This window comes from Ahaetulla prasina, chromosome 3 (genome assembly GCF_028640845.1).
Source record: "Ahaetulla prasina isolate Xishuangbanna chromosome 3, ASM2864084v1, whole genome shotgun sequence".
Classification (NCBI taxonomy): Eukaryota; Metazoa; Chordata; class Lepidosauria; order Squamata; family Colubridae; genus Ahaetulla; species Ahaetulla prasina.
The window spans coordinates 34,996,347-35,019,454 of record NC_080541.1 but is presented as its reverse complement, the minus strand read 5'-3'; the positions used below and the strand labels follow the sequence as shown (position 1 = coordinate 35,019,454).

At 37.8% G+C, this 23,108-nt stretch overlaps 1 protein-coding gene across 7 annotated transcripts in view; it reads right to left on the bottom strand.

Moving 5' to 3' along the window:
* RUNX1T1 (RUNX1 partner transcriptional co-repressor 1) overlaps nt 1-23,108 on the bottom strand; it is a 171,232-nt gene that overhangs the window by 39,064 nt on the left and 109,060 nt on the right. For all 7 annotated transcript variants that reach the window (XM_058175005.1, XM_058174998.1, XM_058175002.1 and 4 more), the window contains 5 exons: nt 20,489-20,730; nt 18,389-18,478; nt 12,046-12,227; nt 4,163-4,413; nt 1,931-2,016 (listed from right to left, as the gene is read on the bottom strand). In XM_058175005.1, coding sequence (XP_058030988.1) covers nt 1,931-2,016; nt 4,163-4,413; nt 12,046-12,227; nt 18,389-18,478; nt 20,489-20,730 — 851 coding nt within the window. The remainder of the gene's footprint in view (nt 1-1,930; nt 2,017-4,162; nt 4,414-12,045; nt 12,228-18,388; nt 18,479-20,488; nt 20,731-23,108) is intronic.

Sequence of the window (23,108 nt, the reverse complement as noted above, 5' to 3'; positions counted from 1 at the left end):
GCTGGAAGGGACCTTCGAGATGTACTAGTCTAACCCCCTGCTCAAGCAGGAGACCCTAAACCATTTCAGAAAGTGACAGACCAGTCTCTTCTTAAAAACCTCCAGTGATGAAGCACCCAGAACTTCTGATGGCAAGCTGTTCCACTGGTTAATTGTTCTCATGGTTAGGAAGTTTCTCCTTAATTCCAGGTTGCCTCTATCCTTGATTAGCTTCCATCCATTGTTTCTTGTCCTGCTTTCTGGTGCTTTGGAGAATAAGTTGACCCCCTCCTCTTTGTGGCAACCTCTCAAATACTGGAATACTGCCCATAATATTCTGCCCATGAGACCCAGATTCCATAGAGCAGGGTCACACTTGCATAAAAGTGCCAAATAGACTCCCACCATCTACTGCTGTCATATTTTCCCAGTAGGACATGCTACTTAAGTTTCACCACCGACTGCCACACAAACAGACTATACTTTCTAGGTGAATGTGGTGTCATTGAATGAGAACTAAACTGGCTCACTCTGTCTGGGTGGCTGATTATGTTTGAGTATCTGGAACATGGTATCCAAACTGACATTAACAAAGCAGTGCAGTGGATTTTAGCCAATTTAATCTGGTGGTCAGCCAGCACAGAGCACGTCTAACTGTTAGTCCAAGTCATTTTCCATTCAGAAGGGCCATATTTACTGTGGGTGGAGCGAGGACAGGTGAGAGAAGTGGCTGCTATTGCTGTTCCAGAAGTACTGCGTCTGTTATAGCATCTACTATACAGGGCTCAATGGTGAAGTTAGCTTGGAGTTCCAACTTTTTCTGCAGTGGGAACAATGTCTGAAATGTTGAGAAGGTGTAGGACAGACACACAAGGCAGAGATGAAGGATGAAGGTGTCACAGCTATTGCCATATGCTCTGAATCTCCTTCCTCCCAATACTGTCTTAAAAGTTCTATTTCCAATTTCTATTCTTCTAATCAGGTGTGCAAAGGAAATAAGGTATTTAGTCTGTGAACACCCTGATTTTTTGTTCCAAAGAATGTGTAGGAGGGCTACCTCTTATACATAAATCTCCTACTCTTCTTTAGGCATATTATTTATAATTTATAATTTGTAATTTATTTATATTTATTTTTAAATAAGAAAGCAAAGGAAGTCCCAGTATCCAGATTTGACATTTTTGGCCATTCTCCAGCAGATCCTGATACTATGCTTACTACTGGTTTTCAAAGGAACCTTCAACAATTTGAATGGTTGTATGCCCATCTGCTATAAACATTTGTTTTCATGCTTATCCTGTGAAAACTGTTGGGCTCATTTATCATGGGATGGCTTGGGAAGTAGTTTTAAAGATAAGGGACAATTTGAGTCCAGTTATTTTAGATCCATTTGGACATCTTAATGAATGTTTCAGGAATTGGCAATTCAATGATTCCAAATAATTTTTTAAACATGTCATCGTGGACTTTCCAAATCTTGCAAAATTTCAGTGATATCACATGTGAAAATGGCAAGCGTCACTTCAATGAGTTCAAAATAGTTGACATTCAAATTAGCAGTTTTCTTCTTGTAACCATAAATAACATTCCTTCTCTCTATCTTTCTCTCTCATATATACAGATTATGAAAATTTGCAGCCTAATCCTAAATATGTTTATAGATTGGAGTGGTCTTCATCTCTGTTACATTAGCACAAAGACAAACAAAACCCATGAAGTTAGGAAACGGGATTCATCATTATGTGTGAACATAATGATGGGGTTTGCTTGTCATGTGCTAATATAACAGAGGTGAAAACCACTCCAATCTATAAGTGTATTTAGGATTAGGCTGCAAATTTTCATAATCTATGGACAAAGATAATAAGCATTTCTGACTAATTTTAAACTTAAAATTAAATTTAAAACGTGTGATGTCTATACTACAAAATAGAATACAGACATTCCTTACATGGTCAAGGTGTTTCCATTCTTCGGCCCATTCTCTATCTGTTAGTCTATGATCAATCATTTCTTCTTGACGTGTCCCATGCAACCCTGCCAGAAAAAGTGTAAAGTATTACATATAAATAACATGAACGAGTCATCTAATAATAGCTCCCTATTCAGCTTATGGCTATAAATATATGCATTACTAACATTGCTTGATTAGGGGCATTGCATAGTACAGGTAGTTCTTTAGTTTCAACCACAATTGGGACTGAACTTTCTGTAAATTATTGCAGTTGTATGTCAAGTTGGACCCAATTTTATATACAATTTTATGGTGGTTTTTAAGCAAATCACATGGTTGTTAAATGAATCACACAGTTATTAAGCAAGTCCACCTTCCCCAAATGGATGTTTTTGGCTGAAAATTGCCAAATGGTAATCATGTGATCCGAGGATACTGCAACAAGTAATAAATACAAGCCAGCTGCCAAACACAGAACTGTGATTACATGACCACTGGGATAGTGCAATGGTCATAAGTGCAAGTACAGGCTGTAAGCCACTTTTTCCAAGGTTGTCGTAATTAAATGGTTGTAAATAAAAAAAATGACCTGATTCTCATGGATTAGTTCTGGGATCAAGTAAATCTACAGAATTAAAAATAGAAAAAAAAAATCCTAAGACCCAATTTGTAATGATAGCAATAGCAATAGTACTTAGACTTATATACCATTTCATAGTGCTTTTACAGCCTTCTCTAAGCGGTTTACAGAGTCAGCCTATTGCCCCCAACAATCCGGGTCCTCATTTTACCTAACTTGGAAGGATGGAAGGCTGAGTCAACCTTGAGCCAGTGGGACTTGAACTGCCAAATTGCAGGCAGCAGAAATATCCTGCAGTACTGCACTCTAACCACTGCGCCACCGTGGCTCATGATGCTTAGAATCAGCAGTAAGATTTTTCAGAGTAGAAAAAAATAATAATCAAGGATCCCTTTCTAATTCCCTGACTGCCAGATCAATACCCAGGACAGAGGAGCATCATTAAACACTAAGGCAAGCTAATCTAATCTAATCAACATTCAAAAAGAAATAGGGAAGAATGAGGATAGGAAGAATTATTTTGGTTAATGGATTTGAAGTTTTTTTCTCTTTATCTACTCCAAGCAGCTTACATATATAATGAAATACATCCCATAAAGGCAAACCAAAGTAATCCACTAACAAGTATATAGATTTCTTTTGATCCATAAGAGAGTCATTACAAAACAATAGGAAAAAAATCATACAAAATGAAGACAAAGACCTCTTTAATTTTGTAAGAAAAGTATTCCATTTCATAGGGTAGAAAAGGGCCCATTACTGGCTAACAGCATTATGATCCAACATAATGAGAACTCACAGGCTAAAGCAGGGGTCCCCAAACTTGGCAGCTTTAAGACTTGTGGACTTCAACTCCCAGAATTCTCCAGCCAACATAGCTGAGAATTCTGGGAGTTGAAGTCCACAAGTCTTAAAGCTGCCAAGTTTGGGGACCCCTGGGCTAAAGCTTTGTTGTTTACTCAAGAACTAGCACACTGACTGACATATAAAAACTTGTATGGTCACATAGGCCTCACACTTGATTGCATGAGCCCTGCACTAAAAGAGGAAGCAATGCAATGCAATGCCATTCAGGATAGGATAGGATAGGATAGGATAGGATAGGATAGGATAGGATAGGATAGGATAGGATAGGATATAAATCTTTATTGGCCAAGTGTGATTGGGCACACAAGGAATTTGTCTTCGGTACATATGCTCTCAGTGTACATAAAAAATACATTCATCATGAATCATAAGATACAACACTTAGTGATACTCACAGGACACTAAATAAGCAATCAAAACCATACTAGGAAACTAAATAGCACTTAGCAATAGCACTTAGACTTATATACCAGTTCACAGTGCTTTACAGCTCTCTCTAAGCGGTTTACAGAGTCAGCCTATTGCCCCCAATAATCTGGGTCCTCATGGATGGAAGGTTGAGTCAACCTTGAGCCTGGTGAGATTTGAACTGCCAAATTGTAGGCAGCCGGCAGCCAGTAGAAGTAGCCTGCAGTACTGAACTCTAACCAATGCACCACCATGGCTAAATAAAACAATTTATCATGGATGGGTATCTTCAGGCAAGCACTGGGATTCAAATAACAACCAAAGGGTGATATGTATGGAGACTGAAGCCCCAGTGAAGGAAGAGCTTTGCTTACCCATAGGTCTGTTTCTGTCCCTGAGGTCCCTGTGGTTGGGGTGTCTGTATGAGTCCCTGTAGTGGTGGGCAATGGCCATATCATCCAAACGGTAATGCTGAGGTGGAGGCGGAGTAGGGTGAGGCAGACCATTAGGCTGGTAAGACAAGCTGTTATTTGGACTGTACCGCTGGCCCGGGCTAATAGTGCACGGCCGCTTGCTTGGATGCTCTGAGTGCAAAGGCTCTCTGTCAAAGCCATTTTCTTTGGTTCTACGGGAAAAAAAGATACATACATTTGATTAAGGCTTTTTCCAAGCCACAAGGAAGTGCTGCACAACTTTGATTATTTTGCCTTCTCCAATTCCTCTGCTCCTCCCCACCAAGAAATAGGGAGATAAAGTCCCAACCTATGTAGAAGGTGTCAGCTTGAGAAAACTACAGTACAGGTAATCCTTAACTTACAACAGTTCACTTAGTGACAGTTCAAAGTTACAACGGCCCTGAAAAAAAGTGACTTATGGTCATTTCCCCACACTTATGACAATTGCAGCATCCCATGGTCACGTGATTGACATTCGGGATGCTTGACAATTGACTCACATTTATGACGGTCGCAGTGTCCCGGGGTCATGTGATCCCCCTTTTGCAACCTTTTGACAAGCAAAATAAATGGGGAAACCAGATTCACTCGACAACTATATTACTAATTTAACAACTGCAACGATTCATGTGGCAAGAAAAGTCATAAAATGGGTGAATTAATTTTGGTCTTAGTTGTGGTTGTAAATTGAGGACTACCTGTAGATTATTTACTACTGATACTAATTTTAGAGTCAACTCAAAATATATTCAGTTTAGGTTGAGTGTCCTATGGGAAAAAAGGCAAATACAAATTGTATATATGAATAAATGAATGATAGGGTTTGAAACAAATCATACAGAGGTAGCAGTCCTATGTTTGTAACTTTAACCAAATGGCTTATTATTTTTGCCTTCTTTTTCTCAGTGTATCTTTTGATTTAGTTTTTTTGCTAACCCTGCAGTGAGAGCCTGTTTAGTATAAGTCACTTATTCAGTACCTTCAAATCATTGTTACACCATTTGTCTTGCTTTGATTTTCCTCCGGTATAAGAGGGAAGAAGAGGGAAATGCAATTGAGCTTTCAAGAGTCTGTTATTTACAGCCTTTATCAATAGAGTTCTAATATTTCTTGCCCACCTCAGCTATAATGTAAGTGGAAGCATGAGAAAATCACACAGCAGATCATTGTAGGTTGGACATTCTTAACCTAGAAACTGCCTATATAATCATTTTTAATGTAAAAATCTTGGCAAATCAGGAAAAATCTGTTTATTTCTATATCCATACTGCACATCAAGTAATCAGGATTCTGCAGAGTCTTCTATTTACATTTCAAATATTTTACAGATGCATTTTAGAAACTTCATATTCAAAGGCCACTTGTAAAATATCTATGTTTGTATAATAGCATTAAAGCAGAGGTTGAAATGAAGTTTTTCTTCAATATGGAGAGACAGACAAAGCAAAAGTAAAGTTGAAAGAAAAGTGTCATAACATGTTTACTTTACTGTACTTTTGAGATGATCATTTTCATTTTTCAAATTGGATTCTTTCAATAGCTACTGAGAACCTACTGCAAATACACATTGATCACTTTCTGTACTTTTTAAAATTTATTGCATGTGATTGCTGTTACAGACAAAACGATCGTTCTTCCTTGATAAACCTACCAATGGTAATAGAAATGTTAAAAAAAACAACCTCTTATCTCCTTATAAGGAAAATAAAATCTTAGTTTTATGACAGAAGATACCAAATGTTAAACCTGTATATTTTATTTGATTGTTTTGGAAAGATGGAACTGAAAAATTGGCTTTGGTTTATAAAGCTGTAAAGCAAATATTTTTGACAAGAGTTTAGAAGTGGGGAACCATATCTGAATCTTAACATTTAAACAACTATTTTGAGCTGTGTATTGCTATTCCATTTTAAATTGGTTCAATAAAATAATAGAATCATGAAGTTGGAAGGTCATCTATTACAATACCTCACTTGATACAGGACTTACTAAACCATTTCATACAGATGATTATCCAGCCACTAAATGAAGACTGCCAATGAAGAAACCTACTACTAAACATAGTAGGAAAGGAAGAGCTGCTTTGGCGTAGTGGTTAGAATGCAGTATTGAAGCCTTCTTCTGCTGACTGCTGGGTGACTGCAATTTGGCAGTTTGAATCTTACCACGCTCAAGGTTGACTCATACTTCCAAGGTTGGTAAAATGTGGATCCAGATTGTTGGGGCAATACACTGACTTTGTAAACTGCTGAGAGAGAGCTGTAAAGTACTGTGAAGCAGTTTATAAGTCTAAGTGCTTTAGTTCTATTGCTACTTTATAAAGAAATCCATTCAGTTGGTTGACCTCTTTTACCAATATAAAATCCCTTCTAATATCTAGCCCCGTGATGAAGGACCTATGGCACGCAGTGCCCTCTCTGTGGGCATGCGAGCCGTCACCCCAGTTCAGCTCCGCCGTGCATGCACATGTGCCTTCCGCTAGCCAGCTGCTCATTGGATCTCTGCTACACATGTGCAGGGGATGGGGTGCATGCAGGGAGGCTGCGCGTGCATGCATGAGTGGGGTGCATGTGGGGGCAGATCGCATGCGCGAGGGCCACGTGCGCAAGTGTGGGGGCGGGGCACGTGCGGGGGCATGCACATGGGTGTGGGGCATGCGTGAATTGCATTTTGGGGGTTTGGGCATGCACGCATTCATGCATACGTGTGCTTTGGGCACTCGGTCCAGAAAAGGTTAGCTGTTACTGATCTAGCCAAAATCGACTTCTCTGTATTTTCAACTTTTCATTCTAGTCCTCTTTTTTCAGACAACCGAGAACATATAACAAGACATGTTCTGTCTTTACATGACAACTTTTAGATTACTAAAACCAGTTTCTTCTAGGATTTGGTTTCTAGTCCCCTTTACCATTTGAGTAGTTCTTTTCTTTATTTACCATTTGTTGATGTTTTGTGATGCCCAGAATCAAATGCAATATTCCAAGTGGGGTCTATTTAAAAAAGAGATAATTGCTTTCCATCAACTGGACTCTTTGCTCCTATTAATACATCCCAAATAGCATTTGCTTTCATAGCAGATGCATCACAACTGGTTTACAAAACTTAGATCCTTTTCCCATTCGCACCTAGTCCATATGTTACCATGATGTCATGAGGCTCTTTTGTTTGCAGTCGCACTATACCGCCATTTAGTTTCACTTACGTAACGTGAACTAAATGTGCGGGCGATACAAATAGTATATTTTCAGAAATTTAAATTTTCACGGGGAATTTTATGAAAACCTAATGAAAATGTTTTTAAATAATTCTATGAATTTTTTTTTTAAGTCAATTAAAAAAAAGGAAAGTGCTTCAGTATCGGACAAAACCCCTACCGCCACCATGAAAGCTGGAACGCCCACTAGTGGGCGGTAGGGACCAGGTTGACTACCACTGCTGTATATAAATGAATAGTTTTTTTTTAAAAAATGCACAAATATGAGCTCTTCTTTTTAGAAAACATACACATTTTCTGTAGGGATTGAAAAAAAGAATTGTATATATACATATACAGATTTATATGCATATATACATATATCTATACCCATTTCTCACTTTGTTTCTAATATACCAAACAAAATTATTAAAAATGTGTTGTCTCCTCAGGTGTCATTCTCTTCTCTCATTCAGTGACTGATGGCTTCCAGTGTTATTACAGAAACAGATTGATCTTTTTAATGAGCTCATTTAATAGACTCCAAAATCTCACCGTGGCTGCTCATCCATGTCAGACCATATGCACCAAGAAAACATTCACTGAGAGCTTTGCTGTCAGTATTTCATAAAACTTTGCATACAGCCGAAGTGGGCATATAGATATAAAGCAAGAGGTAGAAAATTAATATGCAGACATGGTGAGAAAGAAAGGAAGGAAGGAAGGAAGGAAGGAAGGAAGGAAGGAAAGGGAGGGAGGGAGGGAGGGAGGGAAGAGAAGGGAAGGAAAGTAGGTAGCTAGGTAGAAGTTGTATATAATATCAGTATGGCAAGCTAGTTCTGCAGACTGCCAGGAATTCGATTCTGACCGGCTTAAGGCTGACATGGCCTTCCATCTTTCCAAGGTCAGTAAAATGAGGACCCAGATTGTTGAGGGCAATTTGCTGACTCTGTAAACTGCTCAGAAAGGGCTGTAAAGCACTGCGAAGCAGTATATAAGTCCAAGTGCTACTGCTATTGTTCAAGTAATTAAGGTAGGAGGGGCATAGATCAAAATTAAAACAAGAAATGCAGTGTTTCTTTTCTATTTTAACAGAAAAGATAGCATGTAATGTGACAAATGTAAATGGAGAATGTAAATTGAGGTAATTATTAAATATGGGTCTACTTAAAAATACTTTGTGTTTATAATGTATTAAATTGCCAAAAAATAAAACAAAGCCAAACTAAATCCAGCCTCAGCCAAAAGACAAAAAGTGGAATAAAATTCCTGCCTTAAAATGTTCTTACATTGCTTCCAGAAGAATAGGAGTATTCTTGAAAGCAAGTAGCTGATAAAAACTTGCTTCAGGATGCCAAATTTACTTCTATTCATGAAGAAAATGAAACAATGTTTCAGCAATTTCAAAAATACCGATATGATATGGGCATTTTTATCTTCAGTATCCATTCTAATTTTTTTTTATTTTTCTCTATTTGACCATACAGCCAAGATAGAAAGGGCATGATAGTCTCTAACTTGTGACTGCAATTAAGACCAAAATCTCAATCATTGAGTAAAGTGGGCATGAAGCAGGGGTGAAAGGCTCCTGATTCGGACTGGATCAGCCGATCCGGTAGCGATGGTGGTGGGTGGTTCGCAGAACTGGTAGCAAAAATCCCTGCCCCCACCCTGTCCATGCCCATCCAATCGCCCACTTGCCTGCTTGCTGCTTCTTTCCTGCTTGCTCGCTTTTCCCACCCGAATGGTAGGAATAGGTTTTAAAAAATGCTTTTAAAAGGTAAAAAAAGGCTCTGACTATCACAGCTGAGCTGCCTGATCATCACAGCCTTATTTTTTTTTTTACTTCTAAAAGCATTTTTTTATAACCTATTTGGCCAAATGGGTTGTAAAAAATGCTTTTAAAAATAAAAAGATCACACGCCAATGCTGATTATGCCCCCCACACGCTGTTCTACTAACTCCATGCCTCCTTTTGCTGTGCACTGCACGTGTGCATGCACCTCGTATTTGCTGCGTGCTGCGCACTGCGCATGCATGCGCACAGTGAGCGTTTGGCACAAAGCACACATGCGCAGCCAGCAAACCGGTAGTAAACCGGTTCAGATTTCACCACTGGCATGAAATAAGATGCCAATGTGAATATTTTGCTCATGAACCACAATCCTGGCATTTCCAGTTGTGGATGTTAAGTGATTGCCTGGATCATTAACTAGATACAACAAAAAAAAGTTTTCTGCTAATTTCAGCTCCATTCCATGGGTAGTGGAGTAGAAAAGAACCACTTTGGCAAGCTGCAGGAATTATCTTAGTATACTCTATATTTTATACGGATTTTGTTCAGGTTACCATGGTATTTTATTACAGGTAGTCCTCAGTTTAATAAAGAGATCTGTTCCCAAGGTCTGTCCTTCAATTAAATTGTATGTCAGCTGGAATAGTATTATTGTATAAGTAGTATTGTACAATGGATTTGAACCATTGTGTATTTAACTTGAATCATTGTGTATTTAACACAAACTTTGCTACAATAGGCTCCTTTCCCTCAAACTGGGATGCTGTTAACCCAGGGACCTGCTGAACTTTGCATGATATGCACTACTGTAAGCCACTGGAGGTCTAGAAGGATTTAGAAGCATGCAAATCTAATAATAAAACTATTTCACTAATCAAACACAATTTCACTTTTGCTACTGAAATGGTATTTAACTAACAGCTGCCACAATCTTTTTTCTTTTTCTTTTCCATCTCCTTCCTCCCTTCCTTTCTTCCTTCCTTCCTGCCTGCCTGCCTGCCTAGAGTTCTTGTTTTTTACTGTTTTTCCCACTCTTCCCCAACAAAGAGAGTGTCCTTCCTCTTTGACTACTTCCTTCTTCTTTCTTTCATGCAGCTCAACCTTTCTAGCCTGTCTTCTCTAGAGAAGTGTTGATTCCCTCCCACCCTGATCAAAAAGGGTGGCATTGCCCCCAAAGCACAACCGCCATGGACTGGAGAACTAATCAGAATTTCTGAAGGGCACCCCTGTGCAGCCCAGCCAACCATATCTTACTGTGGCCAGGAGACATGCTGTGGTGACCCAAAACCAGCCAACAGGTCATCTTTGCTTGCTGCTCTTCTTCTATCTATGGGCCATCCAGCAGGTGGTCATTCAATATATTTTATACAAGGCTGCAACTTTGAGACCCTTCTATTACATATGCAAGATCTGGGGTTTCAATATATTCAGCACATTTATCCAAATATTCTCAAATATGACAATCATGTGCAGGCCAATATGGAATGTATAGGAATCTTAGTAGTTAATAATTACATTACTGTGAGATATTTTGGCAAATTTTGTATGCTTTCCCCCACATTCTGGGTAGTTCAAGTTGCATATATTCTAATGGACTAAATGAAAACATTGGAAGTAAAAAAGTGGATCTTTTTTAGAGTATGAGCATTCTTCAATGTGAAAACTCTGCAAATTAAATCACACCCAGTATGTTTACATAATTTGCAAATAATATGTAAACTACAGTTGAATTCAATAATAATTCTTTTCCAATATATAAACTGTGGGGTAATAATAATAATAATAATGACAACTATGGCAAACTTAGACAGCGTACTAAAAAGCAGAGACATCATCCTGCCAACAAAAGTGCATATAGTCAAGGCTATGGTTTTCCCAGTTGCAATGTATGGCTGTGAAAGTTGGACCATAAGAAAATCTGAGCGCCAAAGATTGGAAGCATTTGAACTATGGTGCTGGAGAAGACTCCTGCAAGTCCTTTGGATTGCAAGGCAATCAAACCAGTCAGTCCTAGAGGAGATCAACCCTGACTTCTCTTTAGAAGTCCAGATCCTGAAGATGAAACTCAAATACTTTGGCCACCTAATGAGAAGGAAGGATTCACTGGAGAAGTGCCTAATGCTGGGAAAGATTGAGGGCAAAAGAAGAAGGGACGACAGAGAATGAGGTGGCTGGATAGAGTCACTGAAGCAATTGGCATGAGCTTAAATGGTCTCCGGGGGATGGTGGAGGACAGGAAGGCCTGAAGGAATGTTGTCCATGGGGTTGCGATGGGTCGGACACACTAACAACAACAAATAATGACAAATGTGCCATTACTATAAATTACTTCATAATCTATAAAAAGAGCTAAATCAAAATCCACTTCCCTTTGTGCATCACATTTTTCTATTCACATGTGTCCAATAAAATAATGTAACAGACCCTCATTTTCTCTTTACAGTTCCTCTTGAAATATTTTGAAAACGCAGTCAAAGCGACTCAATGCATTGAAATCCCTTCTGCCCAATACAGGTAAGGGGGGTAGTTTCACTCCAAGGGCTACATTTTCTGACTGTAGCTTTTCTTTACTGTATGCCAGTGTTCTGCTAGGGCAAAGCTAAAGTAACACATTCCATTCCCATCCCTCCATCCGTCTACTTTGCTTATGCTCATCCATCCATCCATCCTTACACACAGGAAGAAGCTTTTTGCTGGATGATGGAGATCTGTGGTATTCGTGCAGGGAGAAGAAGGCATACTGTTGAGACAAAAATTGACAAAATAAACATTGCAAAGGCAGTTTACCTGGAAGAAATACTCATAGATGTTTACCTGTCTGGAGTTCGCCTCTTCCCGTTTTCGTTCACATCGAGAAGCAGCTCTGAGGAGTCAACAGGTGAGGTGGTGCTGGCATCCAGAAGCAGCTGCTCATGTTGAGCGAGGTACTGGGCGGGATTTTGCTTGGCCAGCCTTGCACAATGTAGGAGCTCCCGCTGTAGCAGGGGCAAATTGGCCTGGGAGAATAGAAAAGGAGCTTATGACATATATCACTGAGCAGTTAGCTCTGTCACAAATATATAGATAAAAATGGAATGTAATTTCAATTACGAAAAGGTGGGATTTTACTTCTCACATGACTTGTCTATGCAGACTAAACATTCTGCAATGTCTAATCTCAACACATCAGGAGAAAACTGGGTCTGTGAAGGATGAAGCAGGGGTGACATCCAGCAGGTTCTGACAGGTTCTGGAGAATCAATTTTGAGTAGTTCGGAGAACTGGCGAATATCACCTCTGATTGGGCCCCAGAATGAGGTGGGAATGGAGATTTTGCAATATCTTTCCTCTGCTATGCCCACCAAGCGACACCACGCCACGCCCACAGAACCAGTAGTAAAAAGAATTGGATTTCACCACTGGGCTGAAGTCATCACCTTGTCCCCCAATGTTAAATATTGATAACATTGGGGGAAAAAATGTATCAAAACTGATAGTTCCAGTGCCAACAAACAATGGTTTGGTAACTTTGCCAATAATACAAAGCTTTGAATGGGGCTTTTTTAGAAAGGAGAGTGGAAAGCAAAACTCTCCTGGCTACGAAAAACTATCATATGCTTTGCAATACTGAACAACAAACATCTCTCTCCTCTGTGACCATCTGGCCCTTCTCCAGCTGCTGTGTACAGCCTCAGGCAGAAATAAGGAAAAACACTGCAGCGTGCTTGGGGGAGGTGAAGGTCTCTTTGACAGAAGAGGATGATAGGAGAGGAAAGAAAGATATGTACACATGTGTGCACACACGCACACACAACACAAGGGAGAGAGAGAGGGAGGGAGGGGGAGGGGAAAGAGAGAGAAATGAATGAGTGAGAGAGGGAGGGAGAAGAAAGGGAGGGAGGGGAGAGAGAGGAATGAGAAAAAGAGAGAGGGAGGAGAGAGGTGGGAGAAGAGAGAAAGAGACGGAGGGGAGAGAAAGAGGAATGAGAGAGGAGAGAGAAAGGGAGGGGAAAGGGAGAGGAGAGAGAGTGGGAGGGGAAAGAGAAGGAGGGGAGAGAGAGGGAGGGGAGAGATGAATGAAAGAGAGGAGAGAGAGCGGGAAGGAGGGAGAGAGAGAGAGAGGAGAGAGGGGAGGGAGGGGAAGAGAGAGAAGGAGGGGAGACAGAGAGAGGAATGAGAGAGAGAGTGGGGAGAGAGAAAGCGAGAGAAGAAGGGAGGGGGGAAAGAGAGAGTTCTTAAAGGCAAATAAAACTTTTCTTGTAATCTTAAAAGATTCTCAGAGCTTCTGTAATTTTCTTTCTTCTATGAGAATTCATTAGCATGCACTTCCAAATCAAGAATTGTCTCTTGAAACTTGGAATTTGCAGGAAAATTTAAACAACTGCTTGAGCAGGGGGTTAGACTAGAGGACCTCCAAGGTCCCTTCCTGTTAATGTTCATGTTTTGTGCTGAATGTGATATGATATGAGTTGTCTGCAATAGGTACCATGTGATAAATTTCAGCAAGCATGTTTTGCAGCTTGTTGAAAAGGTGATTGTTTGCTACAGAATCCATCATATGTTGTATTCTCCTATGCTAACTAATTCTAGATATCTACTTTTATAAGAAACTTTTTTAAAAAAACATTTTTTTCTGAGCCAAAGAAGCTTTGCATGCGTACATGTGTGTATAAACGTGAACAAGGAAACTTCTGGATGGCTTTTTCATCATGTGCATTCCTAATTTGTGCCCATATTGGAAGCTTCCACATTTATCTTCTCAGAGGCATTAAAAGTTCTATTCCTTCTACCAGATACATGAAACAGGATTATAAATTAATATTAATTTCATGAAGTTTTCTGAAGTTTTCATTTTGAAATAGCATAGGTAGAACTCATATTAGTATATGGACATATATCTAAAAGCCCACTCATATCTACTTGCTATCCTCTTCCCATCTGTACCAAAGTTTTCTTCCTAGCATTATGTAGGAAGTGTTTTCAGCCTGCATACGGATGCATCTATGCAGTCTTTAAATATCATTCCCAAATGGTATTTAGGAAAATGATATCATGTGCTAGACATCTTGCATGCAGATGTTTTTGGCCAGGCTTTTTTGGCTCATCCCCAGAAAGGGAATTAATATGTGTTTGAAAAAGAAATCCTGGTCACAAAATATAAACAAGCTTTGCAATGGAATGATGAGATCCGTAAGCTTCTAATATTTTATTAAAATTGAATTAAATCAAGCACATTCACAACGAATTGCTGAAAACTTGTTTTAAATTAATATTTATTAATAAGAAAAAAAGAACCTATAATTAGAGAAATTTGTACTGAAAATACCTATTGGGATTGGGGAATATATTAAATTATGCTATAATTGATAGATTAAATATGCATAGCTACATAAGCAAATAAGTAATGAGAGACATATACATGACCATTAACAAATGTATACATACAAATGACATAATACATGCACTCTTTCCCTTAGTACTCTGTTTAATTTACTGACTCCATAAACATCTTCTGCCAATTTTTTTTTTAAATATGGTAATGCAAAGCAATTTTGCTTGCTCTAATTCTGGTGCCAGATTAGGTAATTAGAACGGTGTCTAATATCCTTCCAGTAAATGTTTCTCCATAAATGCAAAATGGAACTGAGGGTCTGTGAGTTACATTAGCTTAATGAAAACAAGACTTTAATGCATATTGTTACAGCAGCATTTCAATGCACTTATTAAGGCCCGTGTTGCCACAACCATATGGTTTTTGTCATTAATGTCTCCTTTGAGGAAAAGCACTAAAATTAGAAGAAGAAAAGAGAAGTTGCATCTTTGATTCTAGTGATCCCAAATAAATGATATGACAACCATATGGTGTGAAGCAATGATGGAAAGGTCTAGAAGTATCCTTGCAGTCCCCCCCCCCACTTATTCTCTTTTGTATTCCCTTTTTAAAGCTGTTTACTTCACCATGATAATATTTAGATATGATGAAATGCAACACTGAAATACTTCTCCCTCTTAAAGACACGCAGAAAAATAAAATCTCATTCGATGTGAGAATTGTAACTGAATGTTTCTCCCTCCCCACTCGTCTTGTTAAACAACTGAATAAAAACGTTGTACATAATAACAATGAATAACAAGTATTTGACATGTGGCTATTTAAAATGATAGGAATTGCTTTTGAATTGAAATTAAAGTTTCTGTTTTATGGGTATTTTTTTTATTTGCAGATCTGTTCTGATTAAATAATTCTAGATTCATCCCAGCTTCATATGCATTACAATATAACAGTAAAATACTAAGTTTTATCACATAACAATCAATAATACTTTGTAATTTCTTTTATATTCTGCCACCTCATGTCTATGGAGAGACGCAGTAATCCAGGTCACGGTTGTCCCAAAGATGCATTTTCAAGAGGCAACTGGACTTCCTTGTTTTTCTTTGAAGACGTTTTGCTTCTTATCCAAGAAGCTTCTTCAGCTCAGAGCTGAAGAAGATTCTTGGATGAGAAGCGAAACATCTTCAAAGAAAAACAAGAAAGTTCAGTTGCCTTTTGAAAAAGCTCCTATGGGACTGCCACCTCATAATTTATATATAATGAATTGGGACTGGGGAAGGCAATATTGTTGATTTTGTTTTAGATAGGAGTTACAAAGTCTATGGATGATTACTTATTTTATTTAAATGGTTTAAGTGCCTGCCCATCTCAACATAGTCGAGCCATAAAACATTGAAAATTGAGAACATACAGAGTGAGTTTGGTCTAGTGGTTAAGGCTCTAGGCTAGAAAGCCGGAAATTGTGAGTTCAAGTCTTGTCTTAGCCATGAAAGCCAGCTGGGTGACCTTGGGCCAATCTCTCTCAGCCCAGTCCACCTCACAGGGTTTTTGTTGTGGCGAAAATAGGAGGAAGAAGGAGTAATGTGTGTGTTCACCACCTTGAGATATTTACAAAAAAACAATAAAGGTGAGAAATTATAATTATCAAATTATATGACTGTTGAAAAAAAGCCAACAACTGATAACAAAAAAGTAAAAATAATAGCTTAAATATCTATTTCCCAAATTTAAATATAAATAATACAATGTGGCTGAGCAAAGTTCCCAATACACTATTGGAAAAAAGCAAAAAAAGCAAAAAATCTAATAACAACAGCAGCTTTATACACTAGACTCAATTACCATCCAGACCCAATGCCTGAGGGAAAATCTGGGAATTCAAAACTTCAAGATATTTCTGTAGCAAACAGGCTTTACTTCTTAACCTCTTTTTCATTTTAGGGATTTGGGAATATTTGCTTTTTTAAAAGAGGTCTTTAAATTTTCTGCTCCAACCTCCTACCCTGGAAAATAAAATCCAATAAATCAGCATTGCTTATTTCATGTAACTGAGGGAAACCATATGACCCGTGGTCTGCATGTTTTATCTTTTGTTGTATTCATTTTTATAAAATAAAAACCTGGTAGAGCCAGTGTTTTCCATTTTTTTTTGGCACCATATTTGTTTTGTTTTTGTTTTGTTTTTACATTTATACCCCGCCCTTCTCCGAAGACTCAGGGCGGCTTACAGTGTATAAGGCAATATATGAAGTTAACTGAATTTTGATATGAGATAGTGAACCTTTTGCAAATGGCACGTTTAGTAATGTGACATATGAGGAAAGGCTGAAATTGTTTCCTGTATATATTTATTGAAGAGCCCTTCCTCACAGAAATCTTGACCAAGTTTGCTTGAAGGAAGTGGAAAGTAATGAGGCTTTCACTGTGCTGAATGATTTTGTTTCAGATCACTAGTTCCTTGCTGTAGGAAGCTGGTGATTCTGACAGGATATCTAAGGGGGAAGGGAAACTCAAGACATCTGGTTTCCTAATGCAAGAGATTGAAAAAGGGTTTTCTGTTGGCCAGCTGACACAATACATGCAATATATTATAAGCCAAATCACCAGTTCTAACCTAACTGTCTGGATGAAAGATATTGCTGAGAAAAAGCTTCACCCCTTGTGCTTGCTGTGATGTTGTAGACATGTACAGTATATGTATTTGTAAGGTGGAGTGTGCAGTAAGGTTCTGTTTTCATTATTTTGATGAAAGCACTGTATCCTCCAGATGATTCTGATTGGTCTTTGTAATGTTCAACTGTATAAGTTTCAGAGAAGAGTCTTTTCAAAGTATATACAGGTAGTCCTCGATTTATGACCACAACTGAGCCCCAAATTTCTGTTGCTAAGCGAGACATTTGTTAAATGAGTTTTACGACCTTTCTTCCCATAGGGTTTAAGTAAATCACTGCAGTTGTGAAGTTAGTAACAGGATTGTTAAGTGAATCTGGTTTCCCCATTGGCTTTGCTTGTCAGAAAGCTACAAAAAGTGATCACATGACCCTGGGACACTGCAACTGTCATAAATATGAATTGTCAGTTCCCAAATTTCTGAATTTTGATTACGTGACCATGGGGATGTTGCAATGATGGTAAGTGTGAGCAATGGTGATAAGTAATTTTTTTCAGTATCACTGTAACTTTGAACTATCACTAAATGAACTGTTGTTAAGTTAAGGACTATCTGTGTATGGGCTTCCAGGTCATTATGTTATCACATCATGTGTGAAATGATCTTTCTCTCTCTCTCATCTCTTATCTATCTATCATCTATCTATCTATCTATCTATCTATCTATCTATCTATCTATCTATCTATCTATCTATCTATCTATCTAGTGTTTTCCACCTTTTTAAATATGAGTATCAGAAATTTAGCTTGAACCTTGTTACTAAAACGGCAGGAACATTATTAGGCGATTTCAATTTTTACTGCTACTATTATAATAAATAAACCAAGCTGTGCAAGAGTTGGATCAATGGAGCTATATCTGCTGAAGGAGGCACTGTCAATCAACCATACATAGGAGAAAATGGATTGAACAGAGTATGAGGTAGCACAACTGAAAAATGATTTTATAACTGAAAATAGATATTACAGAGCTGACAAATTCTATCTAGTTAGCTATGAATATATAGGAAATAATTATTCTAAAAGAGTTTATCCCACTTACGCTAAAAATGGAGCCCTTAAAAATGAGAATCATTTTCCTCACTCACTTAAAAAACAGAACTATAATACACATCTGTGACCGAGCAATGATATGGTTTAAAATAGTTTCCAGATCAATGATCTGTGCAATACCTTCAAAAATGGGATGACAAAAGGTCGCAGTGGGAAGTTAGTGGCTTCTTGCAGTTTGGAATGAAATTCTTCAATTGTCAAAGTAGAGTTCTGTTGAATGAAAAAAAAAAACTGACTCTGTAAAATGGATAATAGAAATGTTTTGGCAATATATATTAGGCTTGCAATATTTTACACAGAGAATTGTTCTTAACAGCTTTGTATTAATAATGTTGTAGCATTCACTTTACCTCAGAAAAAACATTACTAATATAGTATTAAAAATACCACCACTACTTTTATTGTTGTATTTCTGTAATTCAGATTACCTTTAAGATTATATTAGTTCTGGGGAAAAAGGGTCTGGTTTCATTGAAATTCATGTCTTTATGCAGTCATGTTTGTACCTCATGTATGAGAAACAGAACAGGGATAATATATTTGGGGAAAGTACCAAACTAGCAGAAACATCTATTTAACAGTCAATTGTCTCTGCATGACAGTTACTACTCATACTGCTATTGGTACAGAGCTTCAAGACAGTAAATAATGGCCCAGCCATAACTCAGTATGTATTGATTTTTTATATTATTTTCCATAAAGATTTGTGGAGATTCAATTCCTACAGCGCAGTGTGTGTGTTAATCAGTTGTAAACTCAGAATGAGATGCGGCTGTCTTGTCGAAGGCTATTTTCAGTACGGGTGGGCCTCAACTTCTCAACCTAACTGAGCATAAAATTTCTGTTGCTAAGTGAAACAGTTGTTAAATGCATTTTGTTCCATTTTATGACCTTTGTTGCCACAGTTGGTTAAGTGAATCACTGAAGTTGTGAAGTTAGTAACACAGCTGTTAAGTGAATCTGGCTTCCCCACTGACTTTGCTTGTCAGACAGTCGCAAAAGATGATCATATGACTCCAAGACACTGCAACATCATATATATGAGCCAGTTACCAAGAGTCTGATCATGTGACCATGGAGATACTGTAATGGTCATATGTATGAAAAATGGTCATCAGTCAGTTTTTTCAGTGCCATTGTAACTTCAAACAGTCAATCAATCAATCAATCAATCAATCAATCAATAAAATATAAAAAAGAACTGTTGTAAGTCAAGGACTACCTATATTGCCTCTGAGTACCTCATGATTCTCCATTGTTTATACACAATCCAAGTAAAGAAATATGTGAATGCTCTGCTGAAACCTATATTTAATCTGAGTATCTGAGACTGATAAACCCACTTCCTTCATTTAAATAGAGCATAAGCTCAATATCTACTACTGTTGGAATGCAAAAACATAGGGGGTATGCTGAATCAGACCATAACATCCATTATTTTCCTTTTATGGTGGCACAACCATAGTATTCTGGAAACAAAAAACATATATGATTGGAAGTCTAGCAGAAATGGTTGCAAATCCTATAAGAATTCTATACCAGTGACTGATACAGCACTGGCAATAAGACTTAGACTTACATATAGCTTCATAGTATTTTACAGCACTCTCTAAACTGTTTACAGAATAAGCATATTGTCCCCAACAATCTGGGTCCTCATTTTACTGATCTCAGAAGGTTGGAAGGCTGAGTTAACCTTGAGCCAGTTGGATCAAACTCCTTGCAGTGGGCAGAGTCAGAGTCAACCTGCAATACTTCGTTCTAATCACTGCACCACCATGGCTCCCAAGATCCAAGAAGACACCTGATCCCCTTTTAACGGCCATCACCTTGTGCTAACAAGCTCATAAATTAAATCTGTGGTATGTGATAAAGTACTTTCCTTCTCTGTCCTAAAATTCCAATCATACTATGTGCAGGGTAGTTCTAAAATCATGAAACAGGAAGATTTTTTTTAGAGTATTATGGAAATCCAGGGTTCAAACAGGGTTCAAAGATTGGGCAAATCATTATGATTAAGACTTACTTGCCTCAACAGGATAGATCAGGCTAAAAACACTTCTTTGAGCCCCTTGGAAGAATGCTGGGGTATAAATGAAATAAATAAAATGTAAGTACCACTTATCTTCTTGTCAGGTATATAAATAAAAGGGAGGTTTCAAGGAAAGTCTGAAGAGAAAGAAAGAAATCCAGAGTCATTCAATAATTTAATTCACTCACCACAAGTCCTAGCACAAGGGTACGCACTCTCTCCCCAATCTCTGGTGAAATGTCATTGCCAAATTGCTGTAAAGTTGTAAGAAATCTCTTCAGTTTGCTAAGCTGCCGAGCTCCACAAGCTGGTGGTAATTGCTGATTAGCCAAAGATGAGGAGGAGGAGGAAGATGGGCCATTGCTAAAGCCATTTGGTGGGGAAGGAGCCCCATTCAAAGCTGTTGGTGAATGGCTTGTGCCATTAGTTACTAAAAAAGGAAAGAAGAAGAGAAAGACATGTTGTCAGTTTCATATTTCCCCAAGTTAGAATATTTCTGAAGGCAGTATTTTGTACAAATAAGCAATGGGGAAATGCAATGGTTTAAAGCAATTGGACAACCATTTATCCAAAATAGTATAGGGTTTCCTGCTCGAGCAGAGGATCTTTTCTTTTATGTACACTGAGAGCATATGCACCAAGACAAATTCCTTGTGTGTCCAATCACACTTGGCCAATAAAAAATTCTATTCTATTCTATTCTATTGGACTAGAAGACTTCCAAGGTCTCTTCCAATTCTATTATCCCGTTAGTTCACTAACTTGTTGTTTTCTTAAATAGTAAAGATACTGTAGATAAATTGCAGTAAATGCTTTAGATTTCAAAAAGGTATTGGGCAATAGCTTTCTTTTATTAGATTCTCAGAAACAGACCCGTGGATTCTTTGAGTGATTACTTACAACTTCCCTATCCTACTTGACTTTAATTTAAAATTGGGGTACCAGAGGATTAGTTGCAAAACTACATCAATCATAGTAGATATTTCGCAAACTATCAATCCCAGCTATTTTTTTTAGGGTTCTTCCAACATGCTTTCAAAATCCAAATGAGTCTCTCAGCTCTTTCTCAGCCCTAACATTAATCTTATCCTAAAAGAGAACAACATATTGAATAACTATCTTTTTCTGATATTTTAAATAGGAGGCAAATATCAGCTTCCTGTTGTCCTTCAGGAGGTAAATTCTGCATGCATATAGTTTTGCAATTATAATTGTTGGCTTCAATAGGCGCACATGATACATTTTAATGGAATGAAAACCTGATTACCAAAGTAAGCATTTTGTTGAAATGTACACACACATATGTAAGTATTCATTAGATTGAAAGTTAACCTTTCTTCCAGAAGATTAAGATGGCCTACCTAGGAAACTCTTACCATTCTTTTTTCAAAACAACATCCTTATGGAGTTTATCCAAAAAGACTTTTAGAATCAATAATTACTGTTTCCATAACATTGAAATCTTGTGGGTTTAAAATAAGGAACCCACCACATTCCTTAAAACTGTGACTCAAAACTAGTATGTTTTTAATTTTCTCTCTTGGCTTCCATGAGAAAGAGTAAAAGAGAAAGGCTTCTTTTTTAAAAAATGCATTTGCTGTCTGATCACAAGTTCCTTAAATTCCCAATTGTGTTGATTGTATGGCTCTGTGCATAAAACCCCATAAAAACCTGGTTCCTGCACATGTTACATTATGTAAAGTGTGCAGGTTTTCAAAACTGTGCTTCATTCTTTAGCATGAATTGACTGGGCAATTTTCAGGACGTGATTCTTTTTTTATAAGGACCTCTTTAATGTATAATGAAATATTCCAGACTGAGAGGGTTTTGAGACTCAAACCCAGGCGAATAAGACTGATCTCATAACAGTACAGAGTACAGTACAGTACAGAGTAACAATACCACGAAGCAGAATTCTGTGATCATAAATTCATTGCAGGAAGTGACTGAAAAAAGAAAAAAGGATCTGTCATGAGCCCAGGCTTGCCATAATTGCACTGGATTTTTGAAAAGTTATAAAAAAGTGAAACAAATTCATTGAAGACTTTATACTTTTTAAAATTATAGCCTGAAGAACCTTCATGGAGGAGATTGGACTGGATTACCTGGACCTGAGTTGTAGGTAGAAATTTAATTTTTGGTATTTTTTGTGTGCGTGTGTATGCACACACAAGCCTCCCCTTCTAACCTGAAAGAATTAATGTTGCATATATTTTTAATATCTTTATTTTTTGTGGTTCTAATACTTTTCAGTTTTAAATAACCTCTCCTTAATATAGGGAAATATGAGGAAGTACAGCTTGTTGGGTTTTTTCTGGCACTGCTCCTATCTGAGCATGTATACAGATGTTACTTATCACAATATACTATAAGAATAGGGAAAAACCAGACAGCTGCTGACAGTGGGGAAACAATGCTTCTGAAAATAGAACAGGAAAAACAGAAATATATAATAGCATCCCTGTCATTATGTGGTTAGAGAAGTTGGGTTACAATTATTACAAATTGAGGCACAACTTTCCAATCTAAATAGTTGTTGAGCTGCTTTTAAAAATGAGTGAGCTTTAAATCTACCACAATCAGCTGGATAGATATACCAATATAGTAAATGTAATAAATTGGAAATGGCTAATTCGGGTGTCAAAAAAGTTCATTTTTTTCCCTATCACCATTTTCTCTATCAACTCTTATTCAGAAGGCTACAATGCAAACAAACAATAGACTTAACTATTGAGCTGGAGAGAAGGATGAGCAAGGATAAGCAAATGCTGGAGATTTGTATAGTGGAGGGGGACAATTAATAGTTTA